The sequence below is a fragment of the Notothenia rossii genome (assembly GCF_949606895.1).
Source record: "Notothenia rossii genome assembly, chromosome: 3".
In the NCBI taxonomy this organism is placed as follows: Eukaryota; Metazoa; Chordata; class Actinopteri; order Perciformes; family Nototheniidae; genus Notothenia; species Notothenia rossii.
In genome coordinates this window covers 86345656-86368184 of record NC_136901.1, presented here as the reverse complement: position 1 = coordinate 86368184, position 22529 = coordinate 86345656, and the positions used below count along the sequence as shown (strand labels likewise).

General features: G+C 40.3%; 1 protein-coding gene across 2 annotated transcripts in view; it reads left to right on the top strand.

Annotated features, from left to right (window-relative positions):
* pdgfc (platelet derived growth factor c) overlaps positions 1-18032 on the top strand; it is a 43842-nt gene extending 25810 nt beyond the window's left edge. Inside the window, exons 2-6 of one of the 2 annotated variants that reach the window (XM_079671992.1) lie at positions 1973-2165; positions 6942-7122; positions 15351-15558; positions 16073-16290; positions 16895-18032. In XM_079671992.1, coding sequence (XP_079528118.1) covers positions 1973-2165; positions 6942-7122; positions 15351-15558; positions 16073-16290; positions 16895-17008 — 914 coding nt within the window. In that variant the 3' untranslated portion in view covers positions 17009-18032. Of the gene's footprint in view, positions 1-1972; positions 2166-6941; positions 7123-15350; positions 15559-16069; positions 16291-16894 lie in introns of both variants that reach the window. The other variant, XM_079671991.1, reaches the window with a different exon arrangement.
* Positions 18033-22529: the final 4497 nt, after the last annotated feature.

Sequence of the window (22529 nt, the reverse complement as noted above, 5' to 3'; positions counted from 1 at the left end):
AATTATTCATTTATCTTTGTATTTGTTTTTACAAAGTTTGTGGCAAACTTTGAATATGCCGTCTCAAATGTAGCTACAGCAATACAATATTTTGAGAGTTGAAGCTGTACATGTCAAAATGACTGCATTAACAAAGGGTGCATCCCACCAAAATGCAATCTTACATAGAGCACTTAGAAATAGAAAACAAGACTTTGTAGTCTGACAAAATAAGCAGTTACCTAATATATTTAATTCAATTAAAGGTGACCTATCATGCAAAATGCACTTTTGTACGTCTTTTATACATGAATATGTGTCCGCGGTGTGTCAGGGAACTCACCAAGTGTCAGAAAACACAACCCTCTCTCTTTTCTTCCATACCCAAATCTCTAAAAACGGGGCTGCAACGGATCTGATACAGACCGATCCAGATTTGAAAATTCTCTGACGTCAGGAACGAGGAGCTCCGCCTATATGGCCAACTCTCCACCTATCAGGGGAATGAAAGGTTGCCGTGGCATGGTAACAGCATGGTAACAGCATGGTAACAGCATGGTAACAGCATGGTAACATGACGCTCGTGCCACGCCCCCTTCTTTGCAGGGGGGCGTGGTCAGCTGCAGCGCCTGCAAAGACAGGGCTGGAGGAGAGCAAAATACAGCAAAATGAGGCATGGCTAAAATACATGATCTGTTTGGTATTTTGAAAAAAAAAAACGTATAAATATACCTTGTATAGGTACGGCCCTACAATATATTATTCAAATATAGCATGATAGGTCCATTTTAAGTGAGGAATATCTTGCAGAAATGCATACATTTTTACTGATTTGTATGACAAAGATTAGCTGTTTCCTCCTACTTCAAGTGCTCTCGTAAAGATTTGTTAAAGACTGAGTAAGATTGTTATATTTTAGAATATTTATAGTATTTAAGACTGTGTTGCAATTCACATGAAAGAGACATGAGATGATAAATGATATATTGATGCTGTTTGGTATGGATTTTGATTTTGTAAAACACAACAAACTAAATGTTTAATCTCATGAAAACAGTCCTTCGATCAGCACGGCTTCCGGGTGTTGATGCTCAGGTGGAAGTATCAGTGTTTCTGCTGATGGGGCCCCGGGGGACCTCATAGCTTCATCACTGTGATTAAATCCTGCAGTCACTGGTCCCTATGGGCCTTAATGGCCTAATGAGAGGAGCTTGGTGAAATCCATCAGGCAGCGTTCCCTTTGAAGGTCTCTGCATTACACTCATGTTTTCAATTTGTACAGGAAATACACATACATTAATAAGGAGTTCAGCATTGTATGATAGTAGAGAAGTTCAGTTAAGTATGGTTTCTTCTGGAAGACACACTTATGCATTCGTATGTTGGGCTTTGTGGCTATTTTTGCTGTCACTTTGTATCTAACCCTTAACCTCTTGGGTTTAGTCCTGAGTGTGACTCAGCTGCAGATCCTTGTTGCCTCCAGATTGATTTCAATCATGCAATCGATACCAGATTAAATAATCAATCACAACAAATCACCTTCAATTCCCTTAAATGATTTACGGTATGTAGATTTGTGTTGAAGCTTTACATACCAGATATAATGTAGAGCTGTTGAAGGTTGTGTTGTTGTGTTAGTTTTTTATGCAAGTGTTTGTGTATATTAAGATTAAAGACAATGTGTTTATTGTAACATGTAGGTATGACTGCTGGGAAAGACTGTCATAGTTTGAATAAAACATCAAGGTAAGGTCAATCTGGTGATACTTCTCTGAAGTCTCACCTTTGATATTGGACACCTTGAGATATCATACTGCATCATATCTCTTTGCGAGGTGCTTAACGTGCTTATGTTTCAGATAATAAGCTTAGTTTCTTATCCAAACCAAGACCTCGTTAAGTTATGTATTGGGGTTTTAACTGATTACATCTGAACCAATAAAACTACTGTAATATATGCAAATCTTAACACACAATCTGATTTGTGTTAAAGGAGTGCAAGATTCCCATCAGGAGAAGATCATCACAGTGTCTGAAGAGGGGATGGTCCACAGCCCAGACTTCCCACACCGTTACCCCAGGAACACTGAACTGGTCTGGAGACTAGTGGCGCCCATTAACATGAGGATCCAGCTCACCTTCGATCAGAGGTTCGGTCTGGAGGACCCCGAAGATGGTATATGCAAGTAAGACCATGCAGTAGTATATTTGTAATTGTGTCTAAATACAAGATAATATATGAAATATATATTTTGCCTTACAATATAAAGCAATAATATATATATTGTATTTGCAGGACTGTGACCTCATCTTATCAGTGTTCTATTCACTAACTTTCTGATCAATAGGAATAAGACAATGTAAACTTATTTAAAAGTGAAGTGTGTGTATATATATATATATATATATATATAGAAATTGTATTTATTGGGATAAACCCCTTGAGATGCACCATCTCGTTTTCAAGGGGTCCCGACAATAGCAAGAACTTACAGACATACATAAACAAAAAAACAAAAAGCAAAACATGACCAACAAGACAAACCACGTACAGTCTGTTAAGTAAAATTCAAGTAATACATACAATCATTACAATTTGGTATATTATTATAGTGAATCCTATAATTGTGTAAGATGCTAGCATCCTTTATCCCATCTTTCTAGGCCAATGATATGTGAGCAGGGTCTTTCTCACTGAACAAATATGCCAACCTATATGTATTTAAAATAATCCCTTTTATATTCTCTCAATTAAATTGTTCTTTGTCACACATGAGTTATCTATCACAGTGAACAGTTTTTCATTAAAAGTGTCCTCTGCTAACCCAGCTCCCATCTAACGGGGTCTTTCCCAGGTTGGCATGGCAGATGCATGTGGGGCCAGGTCAAAGACGTGTCCTGTCTTTCTGCTCGTCCACTCTCAAAGATTTAGAGTCCAGAGTGTGGCCATTTGTGAAATTGCCTCTGGTCTGCAGTGGCAGCTCGTGAATATTGAAAACCCAGCGGCAGCAGTGATTTGTTTCACAGAGGAAACCGTTATGAGGTTCAGATCTGCCCTATTTAACATGATGTAGCTGATATGTTTAGCTGCTCACGTGATTGTTTAAACGACACGTGCCACAGCCTCTGACTGATATCACATAAAACCCAAACTCATACATACTGTACATCCTCTGCTTTATTAAGGAGCCCACTTTCAATCATGGGGTTGCCTCTGTTGCCATTCAATTCCAACAGGGATCCCGAGCCCCTTGAATCGATTTACCCTCAGAGCATTATGCTCAGTGCCTTCTGTCAATATATCACATCTGACTGGTTAGCATGGAGGAGTCCAATCACTGCGAGGTGGAGAAGAACTGGGGGAGGGTGACCTCGCTAGTCATTCCTGGAGAGCCCCCTAATGGAGGACAAGGGGAATGACAGTTCCCAGGTTTGTGTTGGATTGTTGAAAATGCAGAGGAAGAATCAGTATACTTCTGTTCCAATGACAGTTTGTGTGCATTAAAGAACATTGATGATACATGAGGTGTTTATGATTCTGACTTTGAATTCTGGTTGAAGATGTGTTTTACTTAGATTTACTTGTTTGTTGATTTTAATTGTGGTGCCATCCAGGATACATGACACCTGTTTCTGGAAGTGATGACAACAGTATGTGAGTGCAAGCCCCCCTGCTCTGTGTATATTGACGGATGAGGTCAGTGTTCATGTTGAGACCCCGTGAGAGAAAGTTCCACAGTGGGTGCAGATTGACACCTTTTGTGCTGTTCTGACTCTACAAGACCGCACTAGTCAGCGTCCTGAGGGAGAGGGCCGATAGACAATAACAACATCCTTTTCCAGGGTCATGCAAGTCATGGCCACGTCTCCTGCTCCTACTTTGACATTTTTCCCTCCCTCCCCACACTGAGGCCCAGCAGGTTTTGATCAAATCCCAAGATACACACTCTTGGCAGCGTTGGCAGACAGATGAATGCAGCATGCAATCGCAAGCAGACACACATTCACACGTCTCCTTACTTGTCTTTTCTCTCACCCTCTTTCCTTCTTTTTCTCTCATACACATTCTCCGTCACACACATTCTCCGTCACACACACACACACACACACACACACACACACACACACACGCACACGCACACACACACACACACACACACACACACACACACACACACACACACACACACACACACACACACACACACACACACACACACACACACACACACACACACACACACACACACACACACACACACACACACACACACACGCACACTCAAATTGAAAAGCCTCAGGCCAAGTCCGCATATCTTTCATGTGTGATAACATTTTTAAATGTTCACAACATCTCCCCAGTGTTACGGAGAAAAGCATTCATACACAAAGTTATTGATGCACTGCTCTTAGCCTGGTGCCAGTGCACACTATAATGCGTGAAAACAAGACCCTGATCTCTTGTCCGGTGATTTAAAGCGATGGCAGGAGATAAAACAAACAGTAAGAGATGTGTTTCGGCTTTACGAGCAAGCCTGGAGCGAGAAGCCTTCGCTAAGATGAGAGCGAGGCTGTGTAGTCGAGTTGCTCATCTGCAAGTCTGTTTGTCTGTTGCACGATGAAAAGCATTCTTACCAAATCCACTGGAGGAGAGGCATATTGGAGAGGGATTGGTCTTGCCGGTTGGCATGGCAGCAGAGTCGTGCTTGACGGCTCACAGACAGGACTGTTCTCAGAAAGGCATTTCTTCTCTCCGTCTTTACTCTAAAAGAAGAGGACTAAAAAACAGTGTTTGTGTTGCTAATCTGCATCGTGTCAGAGCTAGATATTGTGTCTATTAATAAAATACAAAAGGAGAAACTGTTGGGGAAAGCTTTGTGAATATTAAACTCAGTTTGCTTGCAGTGTGAAGGAAGGTAATCCTATCTGCCAGCAGTGTATACGACTCCTTTGTTGTTCCGATCCCGTTCACTGTGACTGTACGTACAGTTTGGTATGTGTGTCAGTGCATTTGTAAGTCTGAGAAACCACTGTTCGACATGGTGGTTCTGAACACATGGCGACGTGTAATGATCAGGGAGTCCTGCATTATTGATGAGCCATCTGTCAGAGCTCTGGGTCTGTCTCAGCGCTGATTTTAGACGAAAGCTTCCCTCGTCATTGACCTGCATTTAGAAGGCAAAGAGAAGCTGAGCTGATATGTTATCCCTTTACAAAACCATTTCATGCCAGTCTTGTTTACATTTGTATAAAGGAATATTTTATAGTTCATGCAGTTTTCTAACATTTGTACATTTAAACTGAATATATGGTTTATGTTTATTTGTGCAGAATACAAACTTCCAGTATAACTTTCCAAACCAAACGCAGCAGAGTCAGTAAATGTATAGACCCTCCTGCCTTTCAGTTTATTTAACATCACAGAAAATCCATTTTTAGTCCCGCTCATGTCCCTCATGTTGTTTTATCGAAACCAGCCTGAACTGAATATGTCAAGCCTGCGCAAAATGTAAACAATGTCCTAGAAATCCAAATATCCGAATTGGCAGCACTCAATGAGAGGCTAGCGTGCCTGTTGACGCAAATGGCAAAGTGATTAATCCCAGACTGTGAAGAGTCACTGAAACAAGGCTGTATTGAATGCAGGGCAGCCACTGGTTACACACAGGTATACATAATAAAGACTGAACTTGTGAACTGCGTGTCTTAAGTGCTGAGGTCGGGCGATGTTAGCCTTGGCACACCAACAGAGTCTGGAGCAAGGCCATATGCTTCTGCACTTAATATACTGGGATTATGGGTTTGAAGGGCCGCCAGTGAAGAGAGAGACCGTCATGTTGATGCAGGGTCGAAAAGTTAGATCCGCTGTTCAAGCAGAATGTTGCTTTTGATGATATTTCACTCAATTTATTTCATATCAGCATTTAGTTTAGTGAAATTCACAGTACTGAATTTGTTTATGTATCATTATTTATGTAGGTATTGAATAGGTTGCTTGTGAGCCAGATAAATATAAACTCATAACATGATTTAATATGGCAGTGTCAGGTTATTGAGGTTGAGTTGTTGAAAGTGGAAATAGAAATATAAAATGATAAAAGATAAAAGTGCATTATTGCAGAATTGGTTCATGTTGACTATTAAGCAAATAAACAACTTATAATTTGTATACTAGTAAAAGTACAGAGATTGACAGACCAACACAGTCAACATACAGTCAAATGAGCTCAATGTTTAATTAAAAACGATATGTCAATCACAACATGTAGCATCAGTGTAATAGGCCTGTCAAAAGGCGGCATCAGCACCAATAACCGCTCAACAGTAGAGCAGCTGCTTATTCTGCACTATCAACCAACCTGAGATTTGTCCTCACTACACTGGCAATATCCAGCTCATTTCTATTCATTTAAATTAGGCAGTAAATAAGAAACAACTCTCTAGCAACTTGTAATTGTAACTTGTTTTCTTTCTTCTCTTTAATGAGGTTAAACTTTATTTCCCTGTGCAGCTTTACTGATATTAACAATTTCACCTTCAGAGGGGTAAGGCAGGGCTGATGAAAACAACATGATGGCAACATGCTGAAACATAGTTTGAGAGTGTGGTAATAATCGGTTCTGACCTTTCAAATCCACAATGCACCACTGCTAACCAGAAGGACCTTACATTAACTCTGAGCACTTTGCTACGATGCAAGTTATAGCAATTGGCTAACCCTGGCCCACATAGATATTTAATTTAGTGTCAAATATCTTAAGCAATTCATATTTTTCTTCATCATTTCCAGCATATATAAGTGAGATGTTGCCACACATTCTTATGCCAGTTGTGCACAGACGTAATTAGAGCAATCCTCCTGTAATCAGACCACAAATGATGCATGTCTATATCAGGTTTAAACAGGGTCTGGTGAGACTCAACTAATCAGTTTCTGCACCTTGTGTGTCTCACTTCACCAGGTACGACTTTGTGGAGTTAGAGGACCTGACCGAGAACAGCATCCTGGGTCGCTGGTGTGGGTCACAGTCGGCTCCAGCTAGTCTCACTTCCAAAGGCAGTCAGATCAGGATCCGCTTCATGTCTGATGAGTACTTCCCCTCTGAGCCGGGATTCTCCATCCGCTACTCCCCTCTGCCTGTGGTACGTACAGTGTCAATAGTCTGGAGTTTATTTCTGAATTTTTATTTTAAAGGTCACCTATTTCCCCTTTTTCATGTCTCTTCTACATCAACATGTGTCCCCTCTGTGTAAAGAGATTCTGAAAGTTTCAGGAAAAAAGATTCTCTCTCTTTTTGTCCTGATCCATTTCTATAAAAACCTGTCTGAAAATGAGCTGATCAGATTTTGACCACTTTATGATGTCATAACGATTTTTGTGGCTTGTGTAACCATTAGCCAATCACCAACCAAGATAACCCCCCCCCCCTCCCCCTTATCCCCTGAATCTCCTCCTAGAGCACCATTGAGTTCTGTTTAACCAAATCTCTCTCAGAGGGGCGTGGGGAGGGGCTCCTTATTTCCATCTAAAGTAACAGACAGAGAATCAGCACTTTGGAAACAGGACTGAAACAGAGGGGATTATGGGATGCTGCAATGATCTGTTTGGTGTTTGGAGCCAAACACTTCAGAGACATGTTCGTATATATCTGAGAGCTATAATATATTGATGAAAAACAGTGTAACAGGGGACCTTTAAGATGTTGAGCGCTTAGCTGCTTCTTTGCCAACTTCAGGGAGTTCCCATGCCAGTAAGCAAGGCTCCTCCATGCAAGCACAATTAAAAATGATTAGCTTGTTGTTACATAACTTGGTGACTTAACATTCAATCATCCATTTCTGCCTATGTGTACAAGAGGTTTAAAGAATTGTTGACGGATAAATTACGTTTGAGCACTTCAGACCATCTGGCACCTGCACCATCTTACACAAAATATCAAATCTTAAAATGAGCATAATAGGGTCCCTTTAAACCATATATACAGTCTATGCTTTAAACGCAGAAAAAAGACAATGTCCCCAACCTCTGCAAATGCACAGTTACAGTAAGACCCTGATATCATGTCTGAGTTGTCCTTTAAGGATTCAAATGGTGTATACTGGACCCTGGTATAGTCCCACAACGCCACACAGAACACCGTGAAAAACAATCTTTAAGGTTCAAATGGTCTCGAAATCTCTGTAATTTTCTCATTCTCTGGGGTCAGTCTTTTATATAAGGTGTTAAATGACCTTATATACTCTATTTATTACTGTTCTATATAACACCACATACCCTGGCAACCTGCTATGTACCTTTTAGATTCAGTGGGACAGACGGTGTGTCAGAGTCCCTGATGGTGTTGCTTGTGATGGAGAAAATAAAACGGTTTCACGTTCACAAACGTACCCTCAGGGGGATTCATTCAATCCTCTGAAATGAAAGTAGGAGTTAAGAGATAGGAGTGCTTTCTTTGTCGGAAATTGGCAGGCCGCTGTCTGTCCGTCTCACTTTCCCCATGTTTTATCATCACATACAGTACTGAGAACTCAGAAGTAATATCCCCTTTCATGTGTTTTAACAGTTCACAAAGATACCCCATGTTATTTGACTCTTTATGTAGGACTTAAATATATACAGTATTTTAGTCACAAACAACCTGTTGTTCTTTCTGCTCTGTCCTGTTATTTCTCTTGTCTCCTGTAACATACTGTAGATTATAAATGCTAGTTCCATCCCTTGTGAATCTTGGTTTCCATTCCCCCCCTTTAAATGTTTGGCATAAGCTGAAACTTTCCAGTGTATCAAAAGCTTTGGCAAAGACCAGTGGGAAACTCAAGAATTCAAAATGTGAATGGCACTAAAGGAAGATGGTCTTGTTAGCATATTCCTTTAGTTCCTTCCCTCGTACTGTACTTGACCTCAGTTCGACATTAGCCTGATAATCAGACTCAAAATAAATCATGTTTCGCTTTTCAGCCTGCCATCTAGTTCATGTTCTCTGGGTTATTGTCTTTTATTCAGTTTTTGTTCTTGTACAATTGCATCAATCCCATACATACTTTATGCCATTTGAAGCTGAATAAAAGATGTCATATTTCTGCGTACAGCTACAGTACATGTGAGGTTGGATTACAGAACACACAGACTATTTGCGTAAGGAGGTCAAGATTACCTTATCAGAAAGAAAGAAAGTTATTCGGCTCCTTCCTTTGTATTTTAATCAGTGAGACAGATCAGTTGTGCCTCCAACAAAGGCTTGCATAACTACTGTGAAAAATGCATGACAAAATGTTCTGAAAGACTTCTTCGCCTGCGTACTTCTTGCCATCTTTGTCTCGATCCAGCCTCTCCCTATTCCACATTCTCTTTCACTGTCAAGCTGTTTCTGTCCTGCTCTTCAGACCACACACACAGACACAATCCCTCCGTCCCTGATGCTTTCACAGACTAAAGCCTTGAGATAAACTGAAGAGACGACTGCCGTGTTTTAACCTGTCATGTCTTAGTTCTGTTCACTTGCTTTAAGTAAACATCTCTACTCCTCATTAATCCCTAATGGCCTGCAGCACTGTGAAATCTGACAAGCACAAATAGGCAACTGAGGGCACTGATGGCACTTTGTATTCTGTCTGTAACTTTGTTTTATGCTTCAAAAGCTTTTTAGTTCTCTCATCCTTTATACACATTATTGTTGCATGCTTTCTTCACCCTTAAAACACAAAACAACTACCATGCTGAGTGTCATGCTGGGTATCAAAGCTGTATTTCTCAAAAGACATCTGTGTTCAAAGTTAAAAGTTAGTCCTGACATACCAACTTCTTGTGGGAGAGCCAACACATTTTGTTGCGTTATAGCAGACTTCTTACTAGGTTACTTATTCTTCTATCTCCACTGAGGATAACCGTTATGATTGAATTCCATGGAATTGGACCGTATATTTTTCCCCCAATAGGCTCAGTAGACTTTGATGTAAAATACATGAGCAAGGCTTTGCTTTGTCTAGTGGAGAAGGATTAATCCAATAAGTCACTACAACAAGGAGTTCTTTCGATTTCAAATTCCCTGAAGTGGAGTAAAGTGTTTAAAGTACAATTCATTGGTTTTATTTTTATTTAAGCAGCAGTCTGCTCCATAGTCTTGAGCCGGAACATTCCTCAGCATTGTCTTTTCAATACACATTTTCCCCCTTAATTATTATGTTTTGCATTGTTTGAAATGTCTCAATCATAGTGCTAATACATTACCATCGTTTTGGCACCCTGAAGTTAATCAAGTAAATACTATTCCAAAATGTCAAGGCACAAATGAAAGGGCTTTATAACTCATACAACAGCCTCATCAACAGTGGTGGACTGGCCATCGGGACGTTCGGAACGAATCCCGATGGGCCGGTACTGAAGTGGGCCGTTCGGACGATGTGGGCTGGTCGGATAGGTCACTAGCAGCCCCCCCCCCCCCCCCCGTCGACAATTCACTAGCGGGATATACTAGCGGTACCTAATTGGGCCGGTCGGATAAGTCACGAGCACAGCCGGCGGTACCGAAGTGGGCCGGTCGAGATTTTTAGTCCCAGTCCGCCCCTGCTCATCAATTAAGGTAAGGACAATCCCCCTAAAACATGTTTGACATTTTCATTTCATTTTAAACCTTTATTTAACGAGATTCATCATAGATCTCTTTTTCAATGGAGACCTGCAGCATATAAGTCCCACATGAAACATAAAACAATAAAGGACATCATACATTATATTTACAGGATACATTTACATAGTTATAGACATTTACAAGTGCCCATAGTATCAACGAGCATTTCATTAAGTCTAGCTTTAAAAACATGCAGAGGAATGAGATTGCTCAGTTTCAATTCTTGCTGAAGATTGTTCCAAGCAAGTGGAGCTGCGCACATAAAAGCTGTCTTACCTAAGACAGTCCTTGCTCTTGGCACATCTAACAATACTATAAAATGATTCCATACAGAAATAAAGTATATTAGCCAAACATAGGCAATATATAATTGCAAACATCAATCAAAAACAACATTGTGTAGCTTGTGATCTAAGATTTTCATCGTCATAACTACACTGTAGCTATGACCAATAAAAGCCTTGAACCTTGAACTTGAACGTTGAGTAACTTATGGGTGCTTGACAATAGTTTGTAATGTCAGACATTTGAACTAGTTTTAAGTAAACTTAAGTACTCCACAAACAGTACACAAGAAAGTCACTAAAGATTCGGCTGAATAAAATAATCCAGCTGTATTTGCTAGTTTTCCATACAAACTCAACACATAATAGGTCCCAATAAAAGCATTGATACCCAGCCCTACCATGTGAAAATACAAAATGATACATCCCACACTGCAATGGATGTTTTGGATTTTGAAAGTCAAATGTCATTACTCTGCTATAGAAAGAAAGTTCTACTGGAATAAGAGACCAGGTTTGTTTTACTAATCCAACTCTAAAAGGTGTAGAAACTATGAGGGGGGGAGGGGAGGAAGCTTTGGCCTCTGCACGTTCAGTCTGCCTTCCCTTTGAACTTTCCTCTGACAGTGAAGCAGCACGCTATAACAGCAGCACTCTGTTTCCTCTGTGGTCGACCGGCAGCTACTGGAACCCCGGCACTTTAGTTTATATTTAAACAAGCAATAATTCCTCCCCACCACTTCCATCGACGGCAAGGGGGGGGGGGAATAAGACCCGGTCTGTAATTCACAGGAAGAGATTTTGGGAAAAGCATAAAAGAGCAAGGCAAAGAGGTTGTTAAAAAATAGAAGAGAAGGAGTCTGTTGAAGTGAGCACGAGGGGTGTTGAGTGCTGGTTTGAAGGAGCAAACAAAACATACATCATTGTCTCTGTGAGGTCCCAATTCAGAATGAAATCTCGCTGCTACCTACGCATGGAGATCGCTCCACCAGCTTTGTTTATTTGAATGGAATGAAGTGAGTTTTACAGACTCCGACCTGCATTGAGGTAAAAAGGACAGTAAAAATAAAGCATGGCAAAGACCTACAAGAGGCTTGCTGTTGGCATTATGTAACTGAGGTCTGTTTTTACACCAACCTAAATTGTAGTGTGGTGCAAGCGAGAGTAAACAACACTTTCTTCACGCACAACAGACCTTGTTGCTTACTCTTGTGCAAGGAAGCGGTTTGCAACTTCATACGAAGGAGAATATATTGTTTTCCAGAGCTCTCCCAAGATGCTATTTCAGAAGTCTCATCTCAACATAGTTAGCTGAACCTGTCATTTTAGGTACCAGAAATAGGAGTGTGTGGTTGTCCTGTGTCAGGACAAAGAGGGCTGAAAATGAAGTAATTAGGGCTGGAAAAGAAGGTTATTTCTTGAGGGACAGGGGGTTCAGAGAGTTTGGCAGCGATAAGAGGTCCATTAAATGCTTTCACACCTTCTGTCCAAGGTCAACAAGAGGAATAAAAAACATTCAGCTTTTGACTATTGGAAGCTGTGTTGCCTCTTTTCAGAACGGTTGTACATTGTAATCTTGTGAAAAGTACAGCTATTATATCTGCTTAAATTGCAGTATGTTATTATAAATTAAATAATATCTGCCTATTATTTATACAATTGGACATAGACTGCAGCTAACAGGAAAGCAATTGTCTAAATGCAGTTAAGAACTATCATATTAGCAAAGATGTAAAAACACATGTGAGCTATTTCTATGTAGAATTAGAAAATAAAGGGTTTTAATTGAGTTCTTGATCAACATCAGCAATCAGGCATTTGAGAGGTGAGATAGGGATTACCATCACTAAATACATAACATCAACTTCTTAGAAACAAAAGGCCTTAAAATAATCTACACAGTGTTGGCCATTGTTACATTATTGTGCACCACTTTTCATGAAGAAGACCAATAGATTCATAATTCATGTTGTCAGACGCCTTGTCCGTGAGAAAATACCTGCAACAGGACCTGGACCGACCCGGTTCCAAAATACATCTGTCATCTCAACATCATGCCATCACTGCCTAATTAATGCAAAACAGCATCAAATGTAGAGCTTTTAAGCTATTTTGATTGTTTTCACTATATAACTCAAACTCTTACATCTTGAAATATATTCAATATGTATCTAAATGTGTCAAATCATCTATCTAAATGTATAAACCCACTTTTTTCAGCTTATGCCAATACCATATGTGCTCATCAATTCCTAATGTGTAAAACATGTCATGTCAAGTTGGTGGTCCATTTAAGTACTTTGTTTGTGAAAGTCTTAAACAGGAGCTCTCATCTGCTTCTTATATCTTTATTAACACCATGCTGATGTGTCTCTGAAGAATAGCTTGGCTTCTTTATCTGGGGCTGACGCTAATTGGGGGAGTGTTGCACCATCGACATTCACAAGCTGTTAATGGCTTCCAGTCCGCGTTGTAAGCCACCGCCAACACTCAACTAATAGGAATCACAACTTTTTTCTGTTGTCTGGAAAAACTCTGCTCAGAGAAATAACTTTTTTTTAATTTACTGGTTTTACATATGACCACCTGGGCGCCTCCCTAGGGAGGTGTTCCAGGAAACGTCCAGCTGGGAGGAGACCGAGGGGTAGACCTAGGACCAGGTGGAGGGATTATATCTCTTCACTGGCCTGGGAGTGCCTTGGGATCCCCCAGTCAGAGCTGGTTGATGTGGCCAGGGAAAGGAACGTTTGGGGCTCTCTGCTGGAACTGCTACCCCCGCGACCCGACCACGGATAAGCGGGAGAAGATGGATGGATGGACGGACATATGACCAGTCCGTTTTCCATGAGTTTTATTTTCACATTTGGTCTGTTTACCTAAGAAGGTGCCAAATAAACCAAAATATGTTCAGTGGTTATGAAGGCAGCCTCATTAGAGTGAGTCAAATATGTGGCACAGCTGTATTTCTGTAGCCTGTGGTGCAGCCATGTCAAACCACTGGCATCTTATTTTAAAATCCAAGACAAAGGGACTTAAGTTTGTCTGTATTGCATGGAGCTCTGCTGTCAATAAAGGTTGGTTGTTATGTCTTGCACCTTTTTATTCAATGTAAAAATCCCAACAATGCGAATTGTGTCTCGGCAGGCCGTAAAAGGCATACTTGGCTCTACTGGTGGTTAATAAAGAGAAAACACTTTGGAATAAAATATTGTACGCCACTTGATGGATAACCTTTCAATATGTGACAGGAAATATAATGATATAAGATTATTGGTATAATTTCATCTTTTCTAACTTGTCTGCTGCCCCAAAGGCTCAAAGAGGCAGCTGGCAGCAGCGGATGTTTTCAATGGCTGAACGTTTCTTTTATTTTTTCTAAGTGTCACATTGTTGCCTTCTACCTGTCAGTCACATGAGATTAGAGCGAGCGTCGAGCTGACACGTTGGACAAACGCAGCATTGCCGGATGAGCTTTAACAGATTAGTCTCTTCTTTCGTGGGAAGACCGACACCCCAGATATCATTCTCTCTGTGACAGCACGCCGTAGCCTGGAGGGCTGGGATTCCAAAACAAATAATACTGCCGCTTAGGGAGCTAAAGGGAGAAATTATGTAATGCAAAGTAAGCAGAGAAGGTGACAGAGTTGAGATAACATTTGACAACTTGATTTTTTTTGCCATTAAATCACATTTTCCCTCTCAATGCATTGCAATATTTTGGATATCATATATTCCTTGTTGGAGTTCAGACGCATGATGACCTTTTTGTCTCGACACGTTTTTTCACTGAGGCAGGCACACACTCACATTTCCCACAGTCTCCCGGCAGTTGTTTACATCAAGAATTGAACAATAAATAAGTTGTAATTTTATATTTCTCAAATGTTTGATTCAGTTGGCAAAGTGTCAATGCATCGGCCAATGTGTGGATGCTTTCCATAACATCAGTGTGTCTGTAATCTTCAGTCAACCCTTCCACACATTAGCAGGTCTAACACACAGAGCTTAAATTGGATCCCAGACGGCCTGGACGGTCATGGTTTCTGTTAACTCAACTCAAGTCCAAACCACTGTAGCATTTAATGAGCCGAAACACATTTTTAGCACGACCTAAAATGAACCATTGCAGAGTGTCTTTTTATATCTCAACTGTTTTTCACATTGTCAAAATAAGGACATCTTGTCACTGCTGACAAAGTTGTTTCTTCTGTGTAATTTTCCTGTTAACGCTTTTGTATGTAATAAAAAACGGTCTGCTATGTAAGTATCCTGAAGCAGAACGTGGCTTTGCTACAGTTTGTGTCTTTCCTACAAGCATTATATGTCTCTCTCTTAGAGTAACTATATGTCAAAAGTTGATGAAGCATTATATCCTGTGTAACTTTAAGGATAAATCTCTATTAGCTGAATGAATGACCTTTCTTTTCCGTCTCTATCCATCTCATCTGCCTTCCTGCAGAGTGTATCAGAGCCCGAAGTCCCCGCAGTCATCCCCCCGTCCCAGCAGGGGGTTGAGGAGCTGTCAGAGGCTGTGGCAGGGCTGGACAGTGTGGAGGAGGTCATGAAGTTCCTGGAGCCGGAGCGATGGCAGCTGGATATGGAGGAGCTGTACAAACCAACGTGGCATGTGCTGGGGAAATCCTTCCTCCACAATAAGAAGGCCAGAGGTAGGACACTTTCAAACTCATACATCACAATGGACATTACATGAGACAAAACATTTAAAGGTCCCCTATTATACTGTTTTTCATCAATATATTAAAGGTCTCAGATATATACAAAACATGTCTCTGAAGTGTTTGTCTCCAAACACCAAACAGATCCTTGTAGCATTACCCATAATCCCCTCTGTTTCAGCCCTGTTTCAAAAGTGCTGATGGGGGTTACCTTGGTTGGTGATTGGCTAATGGTTACACAAACCAAAAAATCGTTATGACATCATAAAGTGGCCAAAATCTCATCAGCTAATTTTCAGGTTTTTATAGAAATGGATCAGGACAAAAAGAGAGAGAATCTTTTTTCCTGAAACATTCAGAATCTCTTTCCACAGAGGGGAGACATGTTCGTGTATAAAAGACATGAACAAGTGGATTTTGCATAATAGGTGACCTTTAAGAAAGCTGCAAAGATTATTTCAAAGGGAAATGATTTTGATCATGTACTTTCTGTGTCTTTGAGGAGGAGCTGATCTAAATCTGTTGAGGGAGGAAGTGCAACTGTACAGCTGCACCCCACGAAACTTCTCTGTTTCCTTGCGTGAGGAGTTGAAGAGGACAGATGCCATTTTCTGGCCAAGCTGCCTCCTGGTGAAGCGCTGTGGTGGAAACTGTGCCTGCTGCTCTCACCGCTGCTTCGACTGTCAGTGTGCTCCTGCCAGGGTCACAAAGAAATACCATGAGGTGAATATTAACTTTATGAAATACGAGGGACATAGAACATTTGTATACATTTTCAGACATTTACAAGTTCAGCTGTTCAAGGAATTCCAGTTCAGAAGCAAACATAGGTTGAATTATACAATGACGAGAGGACAGAAAAGAACAGGGCTGGGTATGCTGGCTTACCCTATCTATGGTTTTATATTTATAATAAAAAAACATGTGTGGCCTTTCCAACTTTCATTCTTTAACCAATATTGTACACAATTTACAGCATAATGTAATTCATTCATCAAAATTAAAAAATGTTAGCACATTCATGCTGAAATGTGGTGAGTCCATGAAATGTATCAAAGCCTGCAAGCTGGTTCGGGCAGTCAACTATAGCACCAATGATTCATCAACATTTGACATTCTCCCTAATCTCTATTTAAGCTGTTAGATTTGCCATCTCCCTCTCTAGCTTCATAATTCAGGCTGCTAAATGAATGAAATTGAAATATCACGTACGGTTTGGGATTTCAGAATTGATGTCACTGGCATTGACATAACTCTTTGTGCAATTATTGTTTAGTGCAAGTGTTTGATGCCCAGCCGCTTACGAAAGCATCTTCCTCTTTGACAGGTTCTACTGTTGAAACATCGAAGCGGTGTCAAAGGCCTGCAGAAGTCCATGACTGATGTCCTCCTGGAGCACCATGAGGAGTGTGCCTGTGTGTGTAAAGATGACTGGGACTGACCTCACTCGTGTAATAGCTGCCACCAGAATCGCACAGGTCATTAGAAATGAACCTCTGCAGCTGTTGCAACGTTCTGTATCTCATCCACTTCCACTGGGAGCTAACAAGATTGTCCCTTCATCCTATTGTCCTTTCGCTAATTGGATAAAACGGAACAGACTGGAATCTAATAAGTCTGCTGAATGGATTTGACTGCTGTGGAATACCAATAGTGTGCTTTGAGTGCATTTTAGACACACAACAATTCACTGGAGCAGATCTAGACTATTACCTTTGTGCTCTGAAGACTATTTATTTTTCAGAGATATGAACATTGGGGTGCTTTTTCCTCTTCTTGAGGTCTCTTTAAAGTTTCAGCTAGTGTGGGCTGATAGTGTCATGGAAAATGGGAGCTTCTTTGTTCAAGTACTTTTTTTTATGTCTATAAGCGAGCTGGCTCCAGCTGCCTTACTCCCTCTGCTCCGCTATTATTATCATTGAGGCGAAGAACGGTCCTTCTTCATGAGCAGTTTTCCTTTGCTCCCCTCTCGTATCACCACAGATTTAATCTGCAGCCACGGTGTTGCCAAAGCGTCTCGCTAATCAGACGGCTTAATGTGTAAATAATTCACTTACATTTCCTTTCGACCGTTGTGCCTTTTCTGCCAAAGATTCTCAAAGAGAAAAATAATAGTTGCACATGTAGAATCAGCTGGTCGTTACATTTCGACCCTTCTCATGTATCTCAAGTCTGCTTGCTTCAGGAACGTCAGGCAACTCTTGCTATGTTTGAGATTGTTCATATTCAATATTTATTTGTTTAATTAAAGGGAAATGTAGGTCCAAAATGTTTTCTTTTTTGCTACATATGTCACTGTAAAGTAGTATAGGCCTCCCGTTTTCATTCTTACTCACCTTACATTGCCATTGTGTTATGGATGGTTTTCAATTTCTATATGCCAAAGTTATTTATCTCTGCCTTTGCAATAACTGTTTGTGTATTTCATTGTATTGAAAGTCAAAAATAAATTCTTCCATTTTTAATTCGGGGTATATTACTTGAGATTCGTGAAACAGAAATAGAGAAATTATATAAATCGTTTTTTTTTAAACAATGTTGCATGTAGTCCTAACGCAACATTACGTCACTGGAGGAAACTAGATTTGGATCATTCTTAATGGAGTTTTCATAATGCTACTAGTTTAGGTAAGTAGTGGATAAAAGGCTGATAAAGAAGACCTGAAGCAAAGATGATAATTCAAATAGGCCGAAAACTATTGCAGAAATGTGACACAAGAACCAACATTACCGGTCCATTATTAAGTAGAAAAAACATTGTTAGTTTAAATTCATTGTGTTTGAATTCTGCCTGGAATTATCAATCTGATTTTCTTGTAACCCTTCTCTTGCGTTTCGGGTCAAAAGAGACCGAGTGACTTTGTTTTTAATCATAAATATTGTGTTTTTCATCCAATTGCCTCCCGACCTTATGTTACCCTCCACACTAGGCCTCTGAACAAACAATTGATGATCACCACTTGCATTGATTTGCTTGTGATTTATTCAACAGTGAAACACCCTTGATGTTTTCCGTCAGAATTGACCGCCATAGGAAATGAATGGGTTTGAGTATATTACGTTCATCCTGCAGACGGAAAACATCTCCCACACACACACACACACACACACACACACACACACACACACACACACACACACACACACACACACACACACACACACACACACACACACACACACACACACACACACACACACACACACACACACACACACACACACACACACACACACACACACACACACACACACACACACACACAAACACACACACACACTTATTTTGCTTATGTCCCCCCACACCTTCCAGACAAAACAATGTACTCTAAGTTACGGGAACCTCTCACTTTCTCGCGCTGTTCTCACAGGTGCGAGCTCTGTGCCCCTAGACAAAGAAAGATCTCTCACTTTCTTGCAATAAATGCCCCTCCATTACTGTCTCTCATGCAGTTATATTTGTGCCTTGCTCACATTTGACTCATTGACACAATGAGTAGGCGACCGATTAGAGGCTCTGGACAAATGTTTTGAACCAGATGAAGAGGAGAATGAACCAGAAATAGAGGACGATGTCTCAGAAATGGAAGACAATAGCGATCCAGACTATGAGCCTGACCAACAGTCAACAGACCAGGAAGAGGCCCCTGAGGGAGAGGCCCCTGAGGGAGAGGCCCCTGAGGGAGAGGAGCACTGAATATTTATTTCTCTCTCAATGTTCATTGAGGAAAACACTGAACAGTATCAGTGTCTTCTTTTATATTCATCACAGTGAATGCAGTGAATGCTGAACTTGATGAGCCCACCGGTGGGTCCGGACCATATACTTTAGTTGAAAGTACACAATGAAACACTTACTTGCTTGTTTCAAATCAATACATCCCATACATCATTGGAACGGGAAGAATCTCAGCTACAACACCAATTAACGCATTTCCATCTCCAGTAAACACAGCCTACATGGCAAGCATTTTTATAATATACACTAATGTACTGTAAGCACTATCTTTAAACTTACTGCAAAATTGTAACATGAAATTCACCCCCGTTGTCATTATGTCTGTCACCGCATTATTTCAACAGCATGTTTAATCATGATGTAAACATTTAGGAGCTACAATAAAGGGGCAGGTTTTGTTGTAAAGTTTTAGCATGCTATCATCTGCATAGAAATGTAACAAAATGTAGGATGTTCTTTAAGATGTAGGTTGGCACATAGCACTTAGTTAATTATCCACGTCTGTTTTAATGGGACATTTAAGAGCCTACATTTTTACTAAAATATCAACATAGGGGAAAAAGATATGTCCAAGTTGTGTGGACAGATTCACATTCTTGAACCAATTGACTCAGATTTAAATAACAAATAAAGTAACCTTCAGAGTGATCCTTAGTTATTGGAGATTATGCATTGACGGACATGTGAGTTACTTAATTTTTTCTCATATGGCTTTAAAATTACATTAACGTACCCTCAAGCATTATTCATGTTTTCTTTATTTCACAAGCTCCTTATCAGACACAGAGCAGCGTTGTTAAAGCATCCCCTCGGCCATCAGGTCACCCAGGAGGAGGTTCTCATTTGTCCATCTCCCGCTGCTGTCCTGGCCAATTATTCTGATCTAATGTGTGCTCTGGCAGGAATCTACAGTGACGCCAGATGCTACTGCATAAGCCCGCCGGCCCCCAGTTCCCAGTGTGGTTTTTATAATATTAAACAGACTCACTTCCTAAGTCAGTGCAGTGTTTCTTTTCAGAGGTAACCTCACTGCACTGGCACAAGATGTGACACACAGCATGGGCCATTGGTCTGGTCCTTCTAGTGTGTTTGTGTATGCGTGCGTGGGGATGTGTGGAACTACAATACACCACATGACGCTTCCACCCTTCACCCACTGCTCCTTCGCTGTGAAACCAAAGTAGCCTCAGTCATGCTCGACCGCAGCAGCGCGGTGCAATTAAAGTGTCTCTACTTAACGTTAGAAACTCGATTTTTATTCATTTTGTCTCTTAGGAAAACCAAACTCTTAACCTGCACCCAACTTAGAAGTGTTGCTCAACTTGTGGGTTGAACAGACAAAGAAAAGGGCAATGCATATAGAAACGCAAACTTTTGAAACATGAAATCCAACCGGCGTTGTCACTTTGCAGTACATTTCACAAGGTATTGCATACAAACACAAAGATGGTACACAGATAGCAACAAGCACAGACTCAGGCTGATGTCCTTTACTTCTTTGGAAGGGTTGACTTGCTCTATCGAAAGATTGAGGCACATTGGTGGTTTCTTTCTGCCTCCGCTACACATGACTCATCTCCACAATCAACACAACACACAGCTCCAACATCTCCTCCTACAAAGACTTGTTTCATAAAATCACAGAACTAACATCTAATATATTTCAGGTTTGACCTTTCCTCTGATCGTTTGAATAGCTGCAGAGATACAGCCTCCTACACCTTTTCAAATCATTTGAGAAAATACAAAAATGCAAACTCACAGACGTCAGAGTTGTCCCTGGCATTTTGCTGTCAATGGGAATTGTGGAGGTTGCATTGTTTTTTTTATTCTACCTGCTATATCCTCTCCTGCTCATAGAAATTATTTTAATTAATCATGCACTAAAGTTGAAAATGAATATGTCCCTGATGGTGAATTTCTAAGATTCTGGCAATATGATCTTCTCAGATAATTAAAAGTAAAAGTAAAAGAAGAAGAAGATCTTTATTGATCCCCTAGGGGGGACAGTTTTTAATTGTCCACTCTGTCTTTATACACACGATCAGGACGTGAACCGCAACCTTTCTTTTCCATGGCCAAGTAAGACTGACCTACTGCCGCCGCAACACAAACAATTATTTCATAGTCTGGGATTTAATTGCCTCCCATAATGTTGTATTGAATTTGTATTTCTGATAGGACACTGGCAAATGTATATGAGAATGCCACAACCCTTTATTTCAAGTTTGCTCACTTGCTTCCTTGCTGCTTGTTTTGCACAATATTGGTAATAAACTCCATCTGTCACAGTTTCTGTTCCCAAGAGCATAAAAACCTTCTGCCCCTCTCTAAATTCTCAACCAGCAGCACTTTGGCAGCCATTACTGTGGTCTTGCAGTTTCCACTTATCTTTGTCATTTCCCATTAACACAAGAAATCCTAGAAAGCACTTTTTATAAGTTCATATCTATTATTTTTAAATATATCAATCTTAATGTAACTTTAATGAAAGCTGACTTTGGATTTGACTCTGACAATTAGGTGTTGTTGTATTTGTATGATCCCTGTCTCCTACAAGAGGACATTCCCATAAAACCAAACAGCATTCACAATTACATTTTGAGGGAAACACTTTTTCCTCCCCATTACGATTGCAGTTTTTAAATACATGGTTAAGATTGTAAATCAAAACAAACACAAAACACAACATCAGAATCAGAATACCTTTATTAGTCCCACAGAGGGGAAATTTGCATCGTTACACCAGGAAAGAGCTACATACAGCTTAATTTTACATATGTTAAAAACAAGTACTAAGTTATGATATAATACAAAATATAATAAAAAAAGAAAATGGTTAAGGTTTGGTAAAAAAATCATAGATTAAAATAAATATGTTTTTTAAAATTACAAAGTTCAAGTCTTGAATTAAACTCAGATTCTGATTAGATATGTGGTTTCATACGAGGTCAAAACAAAAATACTTCTGGGGGAATGAATGTATCGGCTCAAATCTATACCATGCTCCTCTGTAAGTGGACTTCCACACAGTTTGATGTAACACATTAGCCATACTTTAAAAGCTGGTATAAAAAACGTTTTCCCCAAAACGTAAATTGACAAAGCAGTGTGTTTGTATAGGCACATTGTTTTCCATGAGGTGCTTTTTATCTCTTCTTCTTGTGTTTCCCCTGATGTGGCATCCAAATGCTGTTAGCAATGCTAATGCTAGCACCTAGCA